Genomic DNA, 18,316 nt, shown 5'->3' with positions numbered 1-18,316 from the left:
GTGGTTAATTGGGCATCCTACTAAATGGTGAATTACAACTGCACATGAATTTGCTGTTTATTTTGTAAACCATAAAGTTTAAACGTTAATTCCCTTGTATTTTCTACTCCATTTGTTTTTGCTGCTAAATAATGACCTAATAAGAATCATTTGCTGGTTTATTGGTTAGCTTTCATTCGTCAAAAATTAATTTCTTCTAACCTTCTATGCATGTATCACCATTTAAGAGCTGGCTTTTACAATTTCATAATCGGTTTACAGAAAAAACATATTAGCAAACATAATTACATTAACTAATGTTCTCTTTATTGCTATTAAATATTTATAGAATTTGAGGAGTTGCTTTGAATATTTTGTTTGCCTAATTTTGTTCACCAACTTACTCATTTGCACTGCTCTCATTTTCTTTCTAAATTCCATTCATTCAAGATGATTTTCGGTTCAAGTTTTGATAGAAATTTCTCACTCTTTTCTTCTCTTCTTCTTATTTCTATTTTCAAATTTTAATTTGAAATTGTGTGATATTATTTTTCCTAATTTTGTTTCCCTACTTCTACAGAAGCATTGAGCAAAAGACGAGCTAAAGCATTTAGCTCCAACGCCAAGCAGAAACGTCAAACATTCAAAAATATATTTTTCTTGAGAATTGCAAGAGATTTAACTATCGGTGAGCAATCCATACTATTTTGCAAAAGGTAAAAATGAGTTTCATGTTTTGAGATGCAAATTTAATTCCTGCAGTGCATCACGAGCTATCTATTTACGTTGATTGTTCCATTAACTTTTTCAAGATATAATACTAAAAGTTTCTCAATTAGTTGAAATTAAAGGAACATTTCGAAGTAAGATAACTTGAACTCCTAGAAAATACATGTCTTTATGAATGATTGTATTACCAGTAAAAAATTTAAGATATTCTATCTTTTTATTTTTGTTATCAAAATCATTGTGCGCCTCCCTAAAAGGAAGCATTAGGGAGGCATTTTGGTCCCTCTTCAATGCTCAAAATGGCAGCGGGGACTTGACAAATATCTAATACACTTCCTCACTCTCGGTTGGAAGTCGAATACAAAATTTACTTTTTGCAATTTTATAAACTTTCCTATTCAATTATCATTTGTGAGCTAAATAGGATCATATTTATAATTTTTTTAATAATGTAAACTTTTATTTTTAATTTTATTTTTCTAACTCAATATTCTTTTTATACTCATCAATATGGATTACATGCGTAACGCGCGTACCCAAAAACTTATATATATACGTACACTAGTAAGTTCATCTTGCAAATAGGAAAAATATCCTCAATGATTTAATTAAATATACTTGAACCATAAAAGAACTGCATTTCCTCATAATAGACTGCTCAATTTCCATCTTTTTACATAAGGGAGTTGTTGAAATCAGAAGTGCAAATTCACATATTTCATGGTTACTATCTTATTGTATTCGATTTTCACCAAACATTTCCTCAAGTTACCTCTTTCACTAAGAATACGAGGAAAATAAACCATGCTTTTATTCCAAAACGTTGTACAAAGCTAAAATTATGGTTTATATTACGTTTTCTATTCTCATATTACCAAGGTTTGCCATTAACTAAAATGACAAAATTAACCAAAAAACGTGGTAGGCAGGATTCGAACCTGCGCGGGCAAAGCCCACATGATTTCTAGTCATGCCCGATAACCACTCCGGCACGACCACTTGATCTTCATAAGCCCGAGAGTTTAAGATTTATACGATTAAATTAAAAATGAAAGACTGATTTCTGATTTCACTTTATCTTCACCAATTCTCTTTCGAGTGTTCGAACTTCTTCAGTCTTTCAATTTTTGCCATGCTCAGGTTCAACTCATTGAAGCTGCCAATTCTTGTCTAGTTCTTTCTTCAGTTCAAACCAATTGTATTTAATATCTCATAGCTTCGCAGGGTAAAATCTTGGACGATGTCGTGTATGTGACTCTCATCAGTCACTGAAGCTTTTTGACCGAAAAGTAAAACCTGGGTATTCTCTATTTTCAGTTTTCTTTATCAATTTTCGCTTAAAGTTACAATCTTTATGTACTTCAAGGCATTTTCTGACAAAGAAAAGTATTAATTTGAAGCTTTTGAACCACGTATTTTATTGCTCTGAAGCTTTTTGACTGAAAAATAAAACCTGGGTATTCTCTCAGCTTAAAGTTGGAATCTTTATGTACTTCAAGGTATTTTCTTGAAAAATTAGTAATTAATTTGAAGCTTCTGAACAATGTGTTTGATGATTTGCAGGCATAATTTTGTGTGTTTATTGGTAAGATGGCTTTGACATTCCTTAGAGGGATACAACTTAATCCTTCTATGTTATACCCATCTTCATATTTTGCAAGAAAACATGGTGTTTTGTTTTGTTGTATGAGAAGTGCACAAATACAAACTGCAACCCAAGAAAAGGAACAGCCCAAATTGAAAGTTTCCACACAAAACCAATCCAAAACAGTTGATAAAATTCTGAAAGACTATGAGGCAGTTATAGGCATAGAAACACATGTTCAACTTTCTACTCTTACTAAGGCCTTTTGTAGCTGCCCTTATAACTATGGTTCTCCACCAAATACCAGTGTTTGTCCTGTTTGTATGGGTTTGCCTGGCGCATTGCCGGTTTTGAACTCAAAGGTGATTGAGTGTGCAGTGAGAGTTGGCCTTGCACTTAATTGTAAGCTGTCTCTGAGTTCCAAGTTTGATAGGAAGCAGTACTTTTATCCTGACCTTCCAAAAGGGTATCAAATATCACAGTTTGATATCCCAATTGCTAGCGGCGGATATCTTGATGTGGATCTTCCAGTTGAGTTTGGCGGTGGCCATAGAAAGTTTGGCGTTACCAGGGTGCATATGGAAGAAGATGCAGGGAAGCTGCTTCATACCAACGGTGGGAGTTACTCGCAGGAAAGAACTCCTCCTTACTCATTTAAACATTCTTGTGCTCGTCATCTTCTTTTTCTATTTTCTGCCCCTTTCTTTCAGATAGCATATTCTTGCATTTATCCGATGCTTCACATTGTAATGTTTAAGTTCCATTGATGATTGTATCAAATTGTGGTAACTTATTTGTATATGTGCAGGAATGGAGTTAGATTATTTGATCTAATATACTTGTTGTTCTATTGATAAAGTATTCCTGATGGTTTCAAGATTCACTATGATACTTAGACGGATGTTGATTTATTTGGCTCTCTGTTGCAGGTTGACTTAAATAGGGCGGGAGTTCCACTGTTAGAAATTGTCTCTGAGCCAGATATGAGAACTGGTATTGAAGCCGCAGAATATGCTGCAGAATTGCAAAGGTTGGTCAGGTATCTGGGAGTGAGTAACGGGAATATGCAAGAAGGATCACTTCGCTGTGACGTCAATATCTCAGTTCGTCCTATTGGGCAGTTAGAGTTTGGTACAAAGGTTTGCATGATGTACCTGCCATCTCTTTTGCTTCCATTATGCATAGGAAATACAGATTTAAGATAGCTGGATGATTCAGCATAAGATTGGAAACTTTCTAGTTTGCTTTCCTTTGTGGATGTTTTTTTCCGTCTGATCTTGTTCTACCAGTTAGGTTAATTTTGTGTTTTAAGTTAACATAGGCTCCACAAAGAATGCTCCTCTATAATCAGTTTAATGGACAACTTGATTTAGCCACAGCTGCAAAATCAGTTTGGCCATTTATGAAATTCTTGCTTTAGCATTAAACTTAGTAAGGAACTTTACTTGTCATTCTAATGTGAAACTTGGTCTCTGGTTGGTCCCACAGGAGACATGCCAAGTTTAGTGAACATGACCTTTTATATTAGGATGAACATAATTTCATCTTCATTTAGTGTAAACCACCTTCTCTGGAGAAACATGAAACCGTAGAGATGTTTAGCAAATGAATTCTTGTTTTCTCTTAATTCCTCAAAATACATATTACATGCCATTCAAGGCTTTAAGAGAATGGCCACTTTATCCTATGTAATTGTTGCTAGAGTGACCGCGATTTTCCCATTATTGCAACTTTCATGTCAATAACATGGATTCTTCTGCCTTATGGATCATGTTTTTGCTTCATCTGGCGTTAATTTTTTAGTGTTGTTTTTCTATGTGTTGGAAATTCTCCGCATTAAGTGTTTAGCTTAATTTGCAGATCATTAAGTCAGCATTATATGTGTTGAACTGATATAATTCATCTTGCATCAGGTGGAAATTAAAAACTTGAACTCCTTCTCATCGGTGAGTAGGGCCATTGATTATGAAATTTCAAGACAGGTGCTTCTACATAGCCAAGGCCAGGTTGATCAAATTGTACAGGAAACTCGTCTATGGGAGGAAGGTGCTCAGGTATGCTAAATTTAGTTTTCATGCTACTGCAGTATGTCAGATTAATTTACTCAAGTCTTTCCATGGTAAGCTTATATGTTTAACTTTCTCATACTTCTAGAAAACAGTAACAATGCGGAAAAAAGAAGGACTTGCTGACTATCGTTATTTCCCTGAACCTGATCTTCCTGGAGTTACTCTCACCGAGGAGTATGTGGACAATATCCGTAAATCATTGCCTGAAGTTCCAGAAGCTAAGCGTCGGAGGTACGAGAACATGGGCCTAAGCATGCAAGATGTCTTGTTTCTCGCCAATGACATGAATGTAAGTGCTGCTCATCTTCTGGTTCTGATAATACTGGCCTTATGACATGTTGGCACTCCATTGCTATAATCTATCAAGCTGATGTTTTTTAGTAAGGGCTTAATCTGTGCATGAAGTGCTTCCTTCTGAAGATTTAGTTTTCTGTTTTAAATCCTTAAACAGCTACCGAGAAGCATTATTTAACTTTTATGTATACGTAAGGCCATTTAGCAGTACGTCCTTGGACATGTCTACTCCCTTTTCCCTTCTCTTCCAATGGCCCAATGAGACCAACCCCGGGGGAGAGGGTGGAAACTTGAATAAGTAAAAAAAGAGAAGTGAAGGGATAGATGCTGTTGTTCAAGAACACGTCCATCCTTTCACGGACTTTAAAGTTTTACATGCATGGATTTCCCTATTAAGTTTTTTTTTCAAGGATGTCCTGAAGCATGAGATGACTTCATCATCCTTTCTTAAAATTCCTGGACTGTTAACTTTCAAATCATGTTTCGTTTCCAGCTTTTCCCATTATTTCTTTTTGGAAATGTCCAAAATCCACTAATAATTTAATGTTTCAGATTGCAGAATTTTTTGATGCAACAATTGCAGCAGGTGCTGATGTAAAGCTTGCTGCCAATTGGATTATGGGTGATATTGCTGCATACATGAAAAATGAAAAAGTGACTATCAATGAGATTAAACTTACCCCTCAAGAACTTGGGGAGCTCATAGCTTCCATTAAAGATGGGACTATCAGTGGAAAGATTGGAAAGGAGGTAATTACATTTTTCATGCTGATATATCAATTTTTTATGAGTCACATATCATTTCTAATGTTTACTCTAAAAAGGGCAGCCCGGTGCACTAAGCTCCCACTATGCACAGTGTAACGGAGAAGGGCCGGACTACAAGGGTCTATAGTACGCAGCCTAATGTTTACTCTATACTTTGTTAATTAGAATTTTATTTTAGTTGATCTTTCTCACCATATCTAATATTTTGGGTGCGCAAGATTGGGGGTTTATCCAGTCACAAGTTAACGACCACTTTCCTGATTTTTTCTGCGAATCACAGGCCTTTCAATTGATTCCAGTTTCCTAACTTTACCTTCTCCAGAAAAATAAAATATTCAAGTTGCCTTTGAGTAGCCAGGAATTGATGTGCTGTTTCTTTTCTGTGTCAGTGCTTCTAATTGTGACATATTAGAAACAGGGTAGTTAAAGATGGAACATATATCAGGAATTAAGCATATACCCTTTTCAGACGGTAATTAGTGACGAGATATGCTATGGAGGCCTATTAAAGGAGTCTCTGTGATGGAAGCAATGTGACCCTTTATATTCATTGTGATAATCATTAACTATTGTTTCTTTATCAAATAAAGATAATCATTAACGATTGTTTGAGCGTCGGTATAACTAATTTCATGAAAGTTATTTCGAAAAACTTGTTAATGTCTGCATAGAAGGAAGAGGAAGAATCACTTGTGCATTATCAGTAGCATTCTCTATAAATGCATAATATGCCAATGGACCGCTTTCTTCACTGGTTTTACTTGGATCCACGCTGTTCATTTTATATGTTTCTGAATGATCAGTTATCATTGAATTTTACAGATTCTATTTGAGCTAATGGCCAAGGGTGGAACTGTCAAGGGACTGATAAAAGAAAAGGATTTGGTTCAGGCAAGTTGGCTTGCATTATTGCGAGGACTCTAGCTTATTCCTCTTGTCTCAATTCAATATATACAATCAAATGATTTGTTGTTCTGTTGAAGAGCTTTTAAATTATCTTTTAAATTTCTAAACCATATAACTATCACCGTTCATCAATGACTACTTGTTGTTTTCCTCATTCTGATTGGTAGAGTTAAAATGATAGGCCATATTACCTGGCTAAAAAGAGGAAGCTGATCATGAAACAATTATAGCTGAAAATACTTGAGGAGGAATATACACCCCAAATAGACACCTAGCCAATGAACTTCAGATTGCTAGAAGACTATGCAAATTAGTTTGATGCTTAATGTTATTCCAGGGATTCACAATTCACATAACAGAACCCTATTTATTACAACTTGTAGATGAAAATTTTGGTATTATTGTGCTATAAGCTTTAACTACTCCCTCGGGGTAGAGTTTCACGAACCTTATCAGAAAAAAGTGAGTTTCAGAAAATGCCAGTTTGGTTTAGAAAATGTTTGTTAACTTACGAGGTTCAGAAAATCACAGAAGACTGCCGGTTTTACCAACAACAACAACAACAACAACAACCCAGTATAATCCCACTTAGTGGGGTCTGGGGAGGGTAGTGTGTACGCAGACCTAACCCCTACCCTGAGGTAGAGAGGCTGTTTCCAAATAGACCCCCGGCATCCTTCCCTCCAAGAACTTCCCACCTTGCTCTTGGGGAGACTCGAACTCACAACCTCTTGGTTGGAAGTGGAGGTTGCTTACCATCAGAGCAACCGAAAAAAGAAAAAACTGACTGCTAGATTATTATTGTGCCCAGCTTGGTAAAAGCCTCAGCATTATTCCGTTAGCCTGATCTAAGAAGGTCGCAGAAAATCTACTTTAAATAGCATACAGTTCACTCTTAAAACTTCCCAAAATTATTTTCTGAAGTGTGTCGAGCTGTGTGTATATGTTTTCCGATTACACTGCCTCGAATACGGATTTCTACCATGAGCTATTGTTTCTGGAAACAAATCTTGACCGAAGATGAACTATCTATAACTCAGACTGACTGTCCTTGTGGTATTGTTTTTGAAGTTATTTGATCTAAGGAAGTGTTTGTTGTTGTCAATTTACATGACTGGCAATTGGAAACCAGTTAAATAATTGAAGCATGTACGTTATGAAAGGAATCTCATGTAAGTTTCCATTTTTTTTGGAAAATAACAGATTGTTGACACTGCGGAGATAGAGAAACTGGTAGATAAGGTGATTGCGGATAATCCAAAGCAGCTAGAACAATACCGTGGTGGTAAAACTAAATTGCAAGGTTTTTTTGCTGGCCAGGTATGTTTTCCTTTAGTTCTACTTGAAATTTATTGTTTTGACATCAAGCTGTCTAATATTTTTCACATTGGTGATCACTAGGTGATGAAGGAATCTAAAGGCAAAGCAAATCCAAAACTTTTGAACAAAATCCTATTGGAAAAATTAAATGCCACAAGCTGAAGTTGGCTTCTGTCTGATCCCGTACGAACTCTATTTAGTTCTTTCTTTTCCTGGTCAATATATGCAGTACTAGACCTTTGCTTCCATCTCTTATCACATTGCTCATGTTCCATACGCTGTGATTGGGTACTGATGAAGAAGCGGCATATTAATTGGTCATAATCTTGATATTTCAAATTAGAAGTGGAAGGACCAGAAATGTGCTTCTAGATCATTTGCATATCGTCAGCACTGAGGAAGACAAATTTAGCAGAGATAGGATAGGTCATTACTTTCGAGATTTTTTTGAACTAGTTCTTATTAAGTACAACTTTGGTATAATTTCAAACTGCCAAGCTTCTGATTTATGTACTATCATCAGGGGGAAATAAGCTACTTGTTAATGCAATTGTAGCTGCTACTCTCTTCCTTCAAGTGTAATTAAAGTATGCAGTTTTTTATGGATTCAATGTCATTTCCATGTTTCTGTTGATGAAGCTATTGTTCTAGATATTTTTTTCCTTTAAATAAGTGTAATGGGATTGAGAAGCTAACGTTAAGGTTTGCAGTTACTACGCTGGCACTGTTTGTAAGTCTTGTTCTGTTATATAACGAATTTACAGCCCCTACTTCTTGCCCCTAGCTATTATACGAGTGTTGATATAAGCTGGCCAATGAATTTCGGATACTAGATGCATGAGCATAAAAAAATATTGAGAACCCAATTTGCTTCTAAGAAAACATGCTTAAGATAAAGAGATGCAAACAAAATTAGGGTACATCACTTTTAGTCTGCACCAAAAACTATTTATCCTCGGTAGTCGAAAGTGTATAAAATCTGTGCAATTTTTGTATATGACAAAGAATGTATATATATATACAAAAAATATATATTTTTTAGCTATTATTTTAAGAGTGGCTATACAATGTCGTTTTCGTAACAAAATTCTTCAAATAGCCGAGAATTTGCACTGTGGTTCTAGCCAGGCTTTTCAAAATTCTTGAAGACCTAACTTTTCAAAATTGGGAGTCACTTGTAGGATGCATCTAATACATTGTGAAATATTATCTATCAATAATATAATTACATATTTTTCCTTTTATCTATGTTCTCTATGTATGTATGTATGTATATATATATATATATATATATATATATATATATATATATATATATATACTCACTCTGTTCCAGTTGTTGTGAACCTATTTCCTTTTTGGTCTGTTCCAAAAAGAATGACCCCTTTCCAAATTTGGTAATAATTTTGCTTAAACTTACAATTATACCCTTAATGAGAAGCTTTTATAACCACACAAATACTCTGAGCCCCTTTTTGACTTGTCTAGGACCACAAATTCCAAAAGTCTTCATTTTTTCTTAAACACCGTGCCCAGTCAAACAGGTTCACATAAATTGGAACGGAGGGAGTATATAATATCATATGTATATATGGAGAACATAGAAGGTCAAAAGTTTGTTACCCTTTCAACACGAGAGGTCGACATTCATTTGGTCTTTCTAATGGCTTTTGCAAACAGTAAGAATGGCATTAAGTTTAGGAATCACAATTTTTTTGTATAAGAAACTACCCTTTTTAACATATATACATGGGTATCATATATATACGAGAAGCCTAAAAAGATGACAGCTTCATATTCTTGTTTTCTTCCTTGTTTACCGCTCCTCTACCATTCCCACAAGCCCTGGTTTTATCATTAGGAGAGGACCAACGTTGGTGGTGGTGGTGGAGGGGGCGGTTCGCGGTTGCGGTGGTAACTAATGGCCAGAGACCATATTATGGCAGATGGGAAGAACTCAACACGAAAAGTAATGGTGGTAGCCGATCCAACTCGTGAATCAGCAGCCGCTCTTCAATACGCGCTGTCCCATGCAGTCGCGGAAAATGACACGTTGATTCTTTTGCATGTTGGTAACCCTAATGCATGGAGGAATCTCCTTGGTTCTTTCATCAAGAAGCCATTGCCAAACTCAGCTACATCCTCGTCCACGTCCACGACCTCTTTATCCTCTCAATCTGAAGAAGGAAGAGGCGTACACAATAATCCACTCGGTGCTTTCTTTAAGAAATCACTAGCATCCTCTGCATCACCACCGTCGTCATCCACGCCCTCCAATGTGGCGGAAGACGGTGGTGTCAGAGAGTGTGGAGGAAAGGGATATATGGATTTTCTTGGGACAATGAAACATGCATGTGAGGCTGCACAACCTAAAATAAAGGTTTGTACAGAGACGGTGGAAATGGATGGCAATGCCAAGGAAAAGGCTTCTATCATTCTTGCTAAAGCTGCATCCCTTGGTATTGATGTCCTTGTTATAGGTCAAAGAAGGAGTCTTTCTAACGTAATACTTCGGTGAGTTTGTAATCCTTCCACACATTAGCTAATTCAAAATGAGAATTACAAGAACTATAATAAATACTCCCTCCGTTTCAAATTAGATGAGGTACTTTCCTTTTTAGTCTGTTCCAAAATAAATGACACATTTCTAAATTTAAAAATAATTCAACTTTAAACATTTTATTTTACTCATTTTACCCTTAATGAGAAGCTTTTATAACCACACAAATATCATGGCCGCATAAAGCTTTTACCCCTTAAGCTTTTAAAACTACAAGTTTCAAAAGTCTTCCTTTTTTTTTTCTTAAACTCTGTACCGAGTCAAACTAGCTCATTTAAATTGTAATGGAGGGAGTACAAGATATGGTAATGTTAAGTAATAAAGGAAAGGTGCCCCGGGTTTTGGTCTAATGTAAGAGCGCGATGTTGTGACGTGTAGATTAGGCGCATGTCACAAAAAAAAGATCCGACAATAAGAGAAGGATAGAAGGACGGACTCATTATCCACTAACTTTTCAAACCACGCGCCACTAGCTTCGGGGATTTCTCGATTATTAAAAAAGCAATAAAGCAATGGCTTAACAAGACATGCATCTTAGAACCCCCTCCCCCCCACCCCACCCCCACCACACACACACAAAAAAAGTTTCTTTTATTTCCCCATTCTTTTAATAGGTGTAAATTGTTTTGCATTTGTGTGGCTAGGCCAAGACGAAGTGTATCGCTAAGAGGGCTGGGGCTGGATATGGCAGACTATTTGATTGAGAACAGCAAATGCACCTGTGTTGCAGTTCAAAGGAAAGGCCAAACTGCAGGATATCTTCTCAACACCAAAACTCATAGAAATTTCTGGCTCTTAGCATAATCTTAAATATACATGTATAAAATAGTTTCTTCATTTTCCTTTTTCCACTTATAAATGGCTCGAACTCCACATCCTTCTCAATTTTATTTGGTTATCTACAAAGAGTATTGCTATGTCAATTCTGGAGTTGAAATAGAAAATAGATGTCATTTCATTCTGTTTGTCATTGGGAAGACTTATGCTATCAGAGGCGGATTTAGGGGGGCGGAAGGGGGTTCAACAGAATCTCCTTCGCCGGAAAATTACTGTATCTATACATTATATGTTGAATCTCCTTGACATAGCTTAAAAGTGTATCTCAGTGATCAAGGGGCTTCAAAACTTTGTGAGGTTGCTGCCTCGCAACCAGCCTTCGCCACTAAATGCTATGCTCAAGTGCAAGAACACAACAAGATTGTACATACATTCTCTTACTGGGCATATATTGTTTATCCGTGTCTACAATACCAAGATCAAAAACATATAACCAACGGAGTAAAAAGACCAAAGATGAAGGGACCAAGGCAAGCTGTGAATAATAGAAATAACAAAAGAACACAAAACTATGTTATTGAAATGTTGTACCAAGAAACGGAGCTTCATAGATGAAATTGCATGTAACAAAGAAAATGTACAAAACTAAAGAGAATTCAAAGTTCATCATGCATTGCTTGTTCTAAGGGTACATTTAACTCGGGTACGGGATTCATCTGAACCTGAGCAACATTTGCACCTTCTCTACCGACTCTGGGTACTATCTCCACCTGTCCAGCTGTACCAGTCTTCACAGCTTCAATGAGCTTACGCTGCAACTTGAGCAGGCCAATACGCTTTGAAACCACATAAAGAACAGCCAAGGAGAAAATAATAAATCCAACAACCAGTATCACCCTGCTCACAGATTTGTGTTATGTTGCAATAAAGGTTAAATACACTTTTAAACAACGTACTAACAAACAGGGAGAAAGTAGGATACAACAAAATTGACAGTAGAATCACAAAGAAAGGTCAACGTTATTTTATACCTGTCCAGAACGTCCTGCCGTTGCATTGTGGACAGAAGGCTCCGCGTTCGTGTTAGCAAGGAGCGGTGGCCTTTGTATTCACTCTCAGCTTTCGTTAATACCCCTGTTGATTCATCTGCAGTATCCAGACCGTGTACATTGTCATCTAGTCTCAACTTACATTCCACATTCAGGATATGAAGAATACGGTCCAAAAGTCATAGAGCCAGTCACCAGACTCATCACATTAGATAGTAAATGCAGGTATTATAAAAGTAACCATGTTGTTGTCATCATCTTTCAAGAGGTGTATCTCTTGAACACGCCTCATCAAAGAAACCAAACCGATTCATGTACAGCATACCACATTGGATGGGACAGATCCATTGAGCCATGTAGAGAATAACATCAATGTATTTTCTGGTCAAGTTCTTGTAACCTTTTTCCTTACACCCATTAAGCTTTTACGCTGCAGATGGTGTTTATTTATAAGGCTACTTTTACAGTGAGGTAAACATATTTAAGTGCACTTAACCTAGTACATAACCTGGGTGATCAGTCAAATAATACAACAAGACCTAGCTCTAAGTTGAGCTTTGATTAACCAAAAAAAATGGCATATATCTGAAATTGAGGTTTATGACGTTTATTTTCCACATTACTTCAGAAGCATAATCAAAAGTAACAGAAGTAGAATCTATTCAGAAGCAAGCAGGAAACTTGTCAACCCGAATTTGTTTTCGCTGCAATTACAAACTTATTCATCCTATAGAATGTTTGACACACTTCCTAATATTTGTGCAGAAAGAGGCCCCGTTATTTTTGTTGCATGGCAAGCAAAACTGCAGTTCTTTGATGCTTCTGTCAATATATCACCATCCTTAAAGAAATATCTTATATCCCCTTCAAAAAGAAAAAAGGAAAAAGGGAAGGAGAAAAAACCTTTCATCTAAATATGAACTTTTTCTTAACCATCCATCGTGAAATCAAAATCTTTTTATGAACGACTCAATAAATAGCAAAAGAACTAGGGAGAATAGCACAACGCCATCTGAAGCAACATAAAGTAAACTGATAATAAAGATTAAAGAAATATCATGCCAAGAGTGAATGTCATTCACAAAACATGGAAAGTTACTTACCAACTGTCATTAGAGTGCTTGCACTTCTTTCAACCTCCTGTAAACATAATATAAACGACAAGAGAACAAGCAGTGTTATGCAACATACAAAGCTCAAAAAAAAAATTACATGAGCAAGAAGAAAATAGGACTTAAAACCATGCAGATGAAAATAGAAGAAAGATGGCAATAACCTGAACCATAAGTTGGCGAGTGCGGCGTAGGCTCTCCGTGATGCTTTCAGATGCAGATGTCATTCCAGCTTTTGTCCTGGAAAATACATTAATAGTTTAGATATATAGCACCTCAGTTCAACAGAAAGAAACATTTTGATACTTCTTCCCCACAAAAGCGCAGCTGCGTGAATTTTTAAAGAAGATATAACCACGGCAGTATAACAACTTAAAAAGCACCACATACTGTAGATTTCGCCTGCGAACTGTAGATTCTTCTCCACCTCCCAACAGAAGCTCCCTCTGACATCATACGAAGGCAGATGTCAGCATGACATCTTTTGTAAGTATCAGGGTCAAAAGAGGAGAAATTGCAGGTGATAAGTTTTTATGTGTTTGACATCATATCCACGAAGATGACAGAGCGATATCTTTTGTGAACATCAGTCAGAAAGAAGGATAAATTGCAGGATGTTTCGGAAATTAATAATTCTGGCATGCTAAATGGAATCTCTACACAAATAAACAAATTACCTCTTCTTGAGCAGCTTTCCTCATGTTTGCCTTTGCTTGTAAATTAGCGTTTCTTAAACTCAACCTCAAGCTGAAACAGACATTTAAAAGGTCATGAAGGAAGAGGAAAGCATATAGTACTAACTGATTTCATACATGTAAAAGTGAAAATAGTACACCGTGATCACGGTTAGTGCGTAAAGAGATAATACATCCCGTGTAACAAACTCATGGAGAGCCCGAACCTTACACAAAACATGATACTCAAAGAAACGTACAAATAATGAACAAAACAATTTTTCCAAAAAAGCATATATTATTGATTCCTTATCTCCTGGAATGGAGCTTTTTCAAGAGGACAACAAACAACTATTTCTCGATCCCAAACTAGTTGGGGTTGGTTGTATGAATCCTCTATGTTAATTTCGCTTAGAACCCATTTCATTCCAATATCTATCTATATTCAGACTTAATGCAAGTATAATGAACAATAGCTAAGACATAATTACCAACTAGTTTTTTTAGCATCACATATATGGTTCCTTTACTTCGATTTTTTTGTTGTTAGCTAAATTATTCTAAGAGATTGTAGGTCTTTCCACGCACCTTGCCTGCATGTGATTTTGGATCTACCTATCCTTTTTGGCAACATCAATCACCATAATGTCGCACTTACGGACTGTAAATTCAGAGATAGCACAACCTCTCTTATTTCATCCTATATGTGTGCTACTTGCATACTTTATTTGTATGTGATAATTTCTCATTTTATCGAATCTTGTATTACTGCACATCTATCTTAATATTCACACTTTTATGATATGTCTTATGGATTATGGATATGTTGGCTCTTAGAAGCCTAGCATTCACACCCATATTAAGATATGGCATCTTTCTTCTTTAAAGTTAACTATCAAACAGGCAAGTATAACGTACAAAACGTAAATGTAGCATATGATTCTTATAAGGCAGCCTTGGCAAGTATACTGGGTTTTGTAACCTAGCAGCCAAAATAATTTCCCTCTTCAATTACCTAAAAAAATCTAGCAACTAGCAACTCTAAAGTAAAGGGTAAATAGGTTTCCTCCGGACCTTCTCTTTTGGGTCATGCACCAAGTCATATTAACAGCAGGGTTATCAAAGGCGAAAAGCGCAAAAAATCTCTAAGGTCTGTTGGGGCTTTAAGCGCAAAGCGCAAATAAAGTGTGGGCTTTAATGAAGACAGGCGCAAATGCAGAAAAACTATAAATATGTATGTGTAGTCTAAGACTAATATCTATAAGCATGAATACCAAATATATGGACAAAGAAATTGAAGAAAATTTATGATAAAATGAAATATCAATTATTTAGTGTCGCCTCTTCCGGATTACGCCTGTTAGCAAGGAAAGGTATGCCTTAGAGCCTTGATGACAACACCTACAGTGCCCGTTAAGTGAGGCGAAGCGCTCAACATATTTTGAGCCTCGCTCCAGGGCTTTAGCGCGTCTTTGATAACACTGATTCACAGTTGAAAAAACAGACTTCGGACAATACCATCTTTCTGGATATCAATTCTTCCATTATATTGTCACAACTAAGTTAATACCAAAAACCCAATTTAGTTAAATCAGTCTTCCAAACAAGCACACCCACATTTTGTCAAGTTCCACATTGTATTACCAAGTAATGATCACCCGACTCATTATCTAAAAACCAAAAAACAAGACAAATCAAAATCTTTCCTATTCCGAACCAACCTCTCACACCCAAAATCTCCGACTTCCTCACATTACTTTTCTAGTATTGGAATGAAAAATCCAAATAGTGCGGAATAAATACATACAGCCACACCAAAAATCCAAATAGTGCGGAATAAATACATACAGCCACACCCGAATACTCCTTTTTTTTGTATTTAATGATGGTGGTGTTGGGGCCAGCTTGGGCGCACCTCGACTATTCCACTGGATATCTGCTACCTTTTCTACACGGTATCATAGCATCTATCAGGAACAAATGTATGAAGTGTTTACTTTATAGCCACATTACGATTTGAGTTTCCAAAATTGTGCCAAAAATTGAAACATTTCAACTTGATCATATGAAAACAAGAAAACTTAACAATCCCCGTTTCCTAATCAACTTTGAAACCCCACATTGCTGAATTCCTTCACATTACTTTTACACACAGTATTGGAATGAAACAGTTCTAAATAGGGCAAACTGGATATTGAGAATATACTCTTCTACACAGTATCATTGTATCTAAAACAAAACAAAACGAAACAAAAAACAAAAATAAGGCTTAAAAAGCTACCTTTGGATTTGGGTTTTCCAAGATTGAGCCAAAGACTGAGTTTTTACAACTTGATCATCAAAAGGGAGTTGTGGGGCTAAGAGATCAAGCTTGAATTGGAGTGATTGAAGCAAATTCATCCCATCTTGAGCTACACCATTCAATCTTGGGAGTGAACTTTTCTCTTCTGAAATTAATCTCGTCGATTTGCCATATTCCTGAATGGAATTGATGTGTTGTTGTGTCTGTTTGTATGTTTCTTCAAAATCTTTTTTCACTTTTTCTACTTCCTCCACCACCTCGTCCATTTGGGGGTTTTGCAGAGTTGAGTCCTAGCTCTTTTAGCAAAGAAAATTTTGGGAAATTTTATGAAATGAAATTGCGAAGGAGACGAAAGATCCAAAAGAAAGCTTTGTTTAGTTCAGGAAAACGAAAGTAAAGATTAGAGAATTTGACAAAAATCATCTATCTTGTTTCGCCCTAACTTTCACTGCATCCTTATAATACTTAAACATCCTTCAAGTTTCCCAAAAGTTGACCAAAAATATTTTTCTGTTAAATTTTCCGTTTATATTTGAGAGATTCTTGTATTCTCACGTGACTTCTGTTTTCCCCCAACTTTTCCCACAAAATTTTCCCTCCTTCCTCCTTTTGACAGAGCAAAAAGCCCCTTTTGGAAAACTTGAGAAAGGGTTTCTAATGGTTGAACAATTTCTTCTTGAGCGAAGCTTCTACCTTTAAGTGTAAATTTTATAATCTCGCTGTTTACACTCCTAATCAGGGTTCCAAACAGTAAGTCTAATCTACTTTTAGTTTTTCTTGATTTTTTTATTTATAGACATTACTTCTTATAATCTTCCTCTAAAATAAATGTAAAAGTAAAGGTAAAGACATAATACCTTATTATAATATACAGTAGGTCGTGGACAAATAAAAAATTACATGTTAAAACAGCAAGGGACCACTTTTAAGAAAGAACCTTATGTTTCACATAAAAATTTAGCTTCTTTTATTATTATATAATAAAAATTACTTTATTGGCAGATTCAATGTTCGAGAGTCAAGCAGTATATAGTGATTCTGATAATGAGTCCGATTACAGAGAGTTTGAAGATTCAAATTATGAAGATGACATTTTATTTGACAAAAATGTTGACCCTTCTATTGAAACATTTTCTGTCAATGCCAACAGAAATGCCAGAACAAATGATGATAGTGGAGAGTTTATTAGCAAAGAGTTGCAAAAGCATATGCAAAACGAAGATGGCGACTCAGATTATGTTGTTTCTAGTGAAACAAAAAGCTTGAATAGTGATAGTGATGCATCTAATGAAGATTTTAATTTTCCAAAGCATAATTCGAAGACTGATGGCTCTAATCCTAAGTTAGCATTGGGACAAGTATTTCAAAACAAAAAAGAGTTTAAGGAAGTTGTAACTACTCATGAGGTTAAAAGAGAAAGGACAGTCGAGTGGATTAAGGATGATTCAGAAAGAGCAAGGGGAAGATGTAAGCACCATCCCTCTTGTAAGTGGGTAATTCTAGCTTCAAAAATGCATAGGGATACAAATTTTCACATAAAGACTTACAACTCCGAGCATACATGTTTTTGTTGGAATGTCAAGAATAAGAATGTTACTTCCAGTTGGATTGCAAAGAAATATATGGACAGAATCAAATCAAACAGAAATTGGAAGACATCAAAATTCAGAGATGAAGTCAGTAGAGCACTGGGAGTAGACTTATCTTTATGCCAAGCAAGAAAAGCTAAAAAGAAGGTTATTTCTCTGATTGATAGTAACTTAAATGACCAGTTTAACATGTTATGGAATTATATTAATGAGATTGTGCGATCTAATCCTGGAACATCAATTTACATGGAGTTAACACCAAATGAGACCCCTAACAATCCGTCTAGATTCCAAAGATTATATATTTGTTTTGCAGCATGTAAAGAGGGCTTTAAGGCAGGTTGTAGGAAGATTGTTGGTGTTGATGGTTGTTGGTCGAAAGATTCTATGTATGGAGCACAGTTGCTTGCTGGTATTGGTTTGGTTGGCAATAACAATATCTTTCCTATAGTCTATGTCATTGTGGAAAAGGAGTGCAAGGATACATAGCAATGGTTTTGAACAATTTGATGATTGATATTGAAATAGAAGAGTAATATCTCTGGACATTCATGTTAGATAAGCAAAAAGGCCTTCTTGAAGCTTTTGAGGAAGTGTTACCAG

At 36.0% G+C, this 18,316-nt stretch overlaps 3 protein-coding genes and 1 non-coding gene across 4 annotated transcripts; 2 read left to right on the top strand and 2 right to left on the bottom strand.

Annotated features, from left to right (window-relative positions):
* Window positions 1-1,625: 1,625 nt before the first annotated feature.
* Window positions 1,626-1,707, bottom strand: TRNAS-AGA (transfer RNA serine (anticodon AGA)). Its single transcript has one exon. It is a non-coding gene; the product is annotated as a tRNA-Ser (tRNA).
* A 66-nt stretch (window positions 1,708-1,773) lies between these two features.
* On the top strand, window positions 1,774-8,261 carry LOC107796312 (glutamyl-tRNA(Gln) amidotransferase subunit B, chloroplastic/mitochondrial). The gene is made up of 10 exons (XM_075257022.1): window positions 1,774-1,848; window positions 1,933-2,008; window positions 2,272-2,926; window positions 3,224-3,432; window positions 4,207-4,347; window positions 4,448-4,651; window positions 5,209-5,406; window positions 6,247-6,315; window positions 7,534-7,650; window positions 7,732-8,261. Exons 3-10 carry the CDS (start codon window positions 2,299-2,301, stop codon window positions 7,810-7,812), a joined length of 1,647 nt encoding a protein of 548 aa, XP_075113123.1. The 5' UTR covers window positions 1,774-1,848; window positions 1,933-2,008; window positions 2,272-2,298; the 3' UTR covers window positions 7,813-8,261.
* A 1,214-nt stretch (window positions 8,262-9,475) lies between these two features.
* Window positions 9,476-11,168, top strand: LOC107796311 (uncharacterized). The gene is made up of 2 exons (XM_016619062.2): window positions 9,476-10,164; window positions 10,855-11,168. The coding sequence occupies exons 1-2, from the start codon at window positions 9,572-9,574 to the stop codon at window positions 11,012-11,014; spliced, it is 753 nt and encodes a 250-aa protein (XP_016474548.1). The 5' UTR covers window positions 9,476-9,571; the 3' UTR covers window positions 11,015-11,168.
* Window positions 11,169-11,559: 391 nt separating this feature from the next.
* LOC107796310 (uncharacterized) lies at window positions 11,560-16,904 on the bottom strand. Its single transcript, XM_016619061.2, has 7 exons — window positions 16,104-16,904; window positions 13,826-13,895; window positions 13,539-13,594; window positions 13,313-13,388; window positions 13,140-13,176; window positions 12,019-12,133; window positions 11,560-11,884 (listed from the first exon to the last, which is right to left on the bottom strand). Exons 1-7 carry the CDS (start codon window positions 16,388-16,390, stop codon window positions 11,644-11,646), a joined length of 882 nt encoding a protein of 293 aa, XP_016474547.1. The 5' UTR covers window positions 16,391-16,904; the 3' UTR covers window positions 11,560-11,643.
* Between the last annotated feature and the right edge of the window lie 1,412 nt (window positions 16,905-18,316).

The sequence above is a fragment of the Nicotiana tabacum genome, chromosome 7, assembly GCF_000715075.1.
Source record: "Nicotiana tabacum cultivar K326 chromosome 7, ASM71507v2, whole genome shotgun sequence".
Classification (NCBI taxonomy): Eukaryota; Viridiplantae; Streptophyta; class Magnoliopsida; order Solanales; family Solanaceae; genus Nicotiana; species Nicotiana tabacum.
This window is presented reverse-complemented; position numbering and strand designations above follow the sequence as displayed.

What these genes read in the sequence shown, in the direction of transcription:
- LOC107796312 (XM_075257022.1), top strand. Translation starts at nt 2,299, where the DNA reads ATGGCTTTGACATTCCTTAGAGGGATACAACTTAATCCTTCTATGTTA. An exon ending in TTCTCGCCAATGACATGAAT is followed by an intron (nt 4,652 to 5,208) that starts GTAAGTGCTGCT and finishes TTAATGTTTCAG; the next exon opens with ATTGCAGAATTTTTTGATGC. An exon ending in AAGAAAAGGATTTGGTTCAG is followed by an intron (nt 6,316 to 7,533) that starts GCAAGTTGGCTT and finishes GGAAAATAACAG; the next exon opens with ATTGTTGACACTGCGGAGAT.
- LOC107796310 (XM_016619061.2), bottom strand. Translation starts at nt 16,390, where the DNA reads ATGGACGAGGTGGTGGAGGAAGTAGAAAAAGTGAAAAAAGATTTTGAA. An exon ending in TGGAAAACCCAAATCCAAAG is followed by an intron (nt 13,896 to 16,103) that starts GTAGCTTTTTAA and finishes TGTCTGTTTCAG; the next exon opens with CTTGAGGTTGAGTTTAAGAA. An exon ending in GGAAAGCTGCTCAAGAAGAG is followed by an intron (nt 13,595 to 13,825) that starts GTAATTTGTTTA and finishes GTATGATGTCAG; the next exon opens with AGGGAGCTTCTGTTGGGAGG.
- LOC107796311 (XM_016619062.2), top strand. Translation starts at nt 9,572, where the DNA reads ATGGCCAGAGACCATATTATGGCAGATGGGAAGAACTCAACACGAAAA. An exon ending in CTTTCTAACGTAATACTTCG is followed by an intron (nt 10,165 to 10,854) that starts GTGAGTTTGTAA and finishes TTGTGTGGCTAG; the next exon opens with GCCAAGACGAAGTGTATCGC.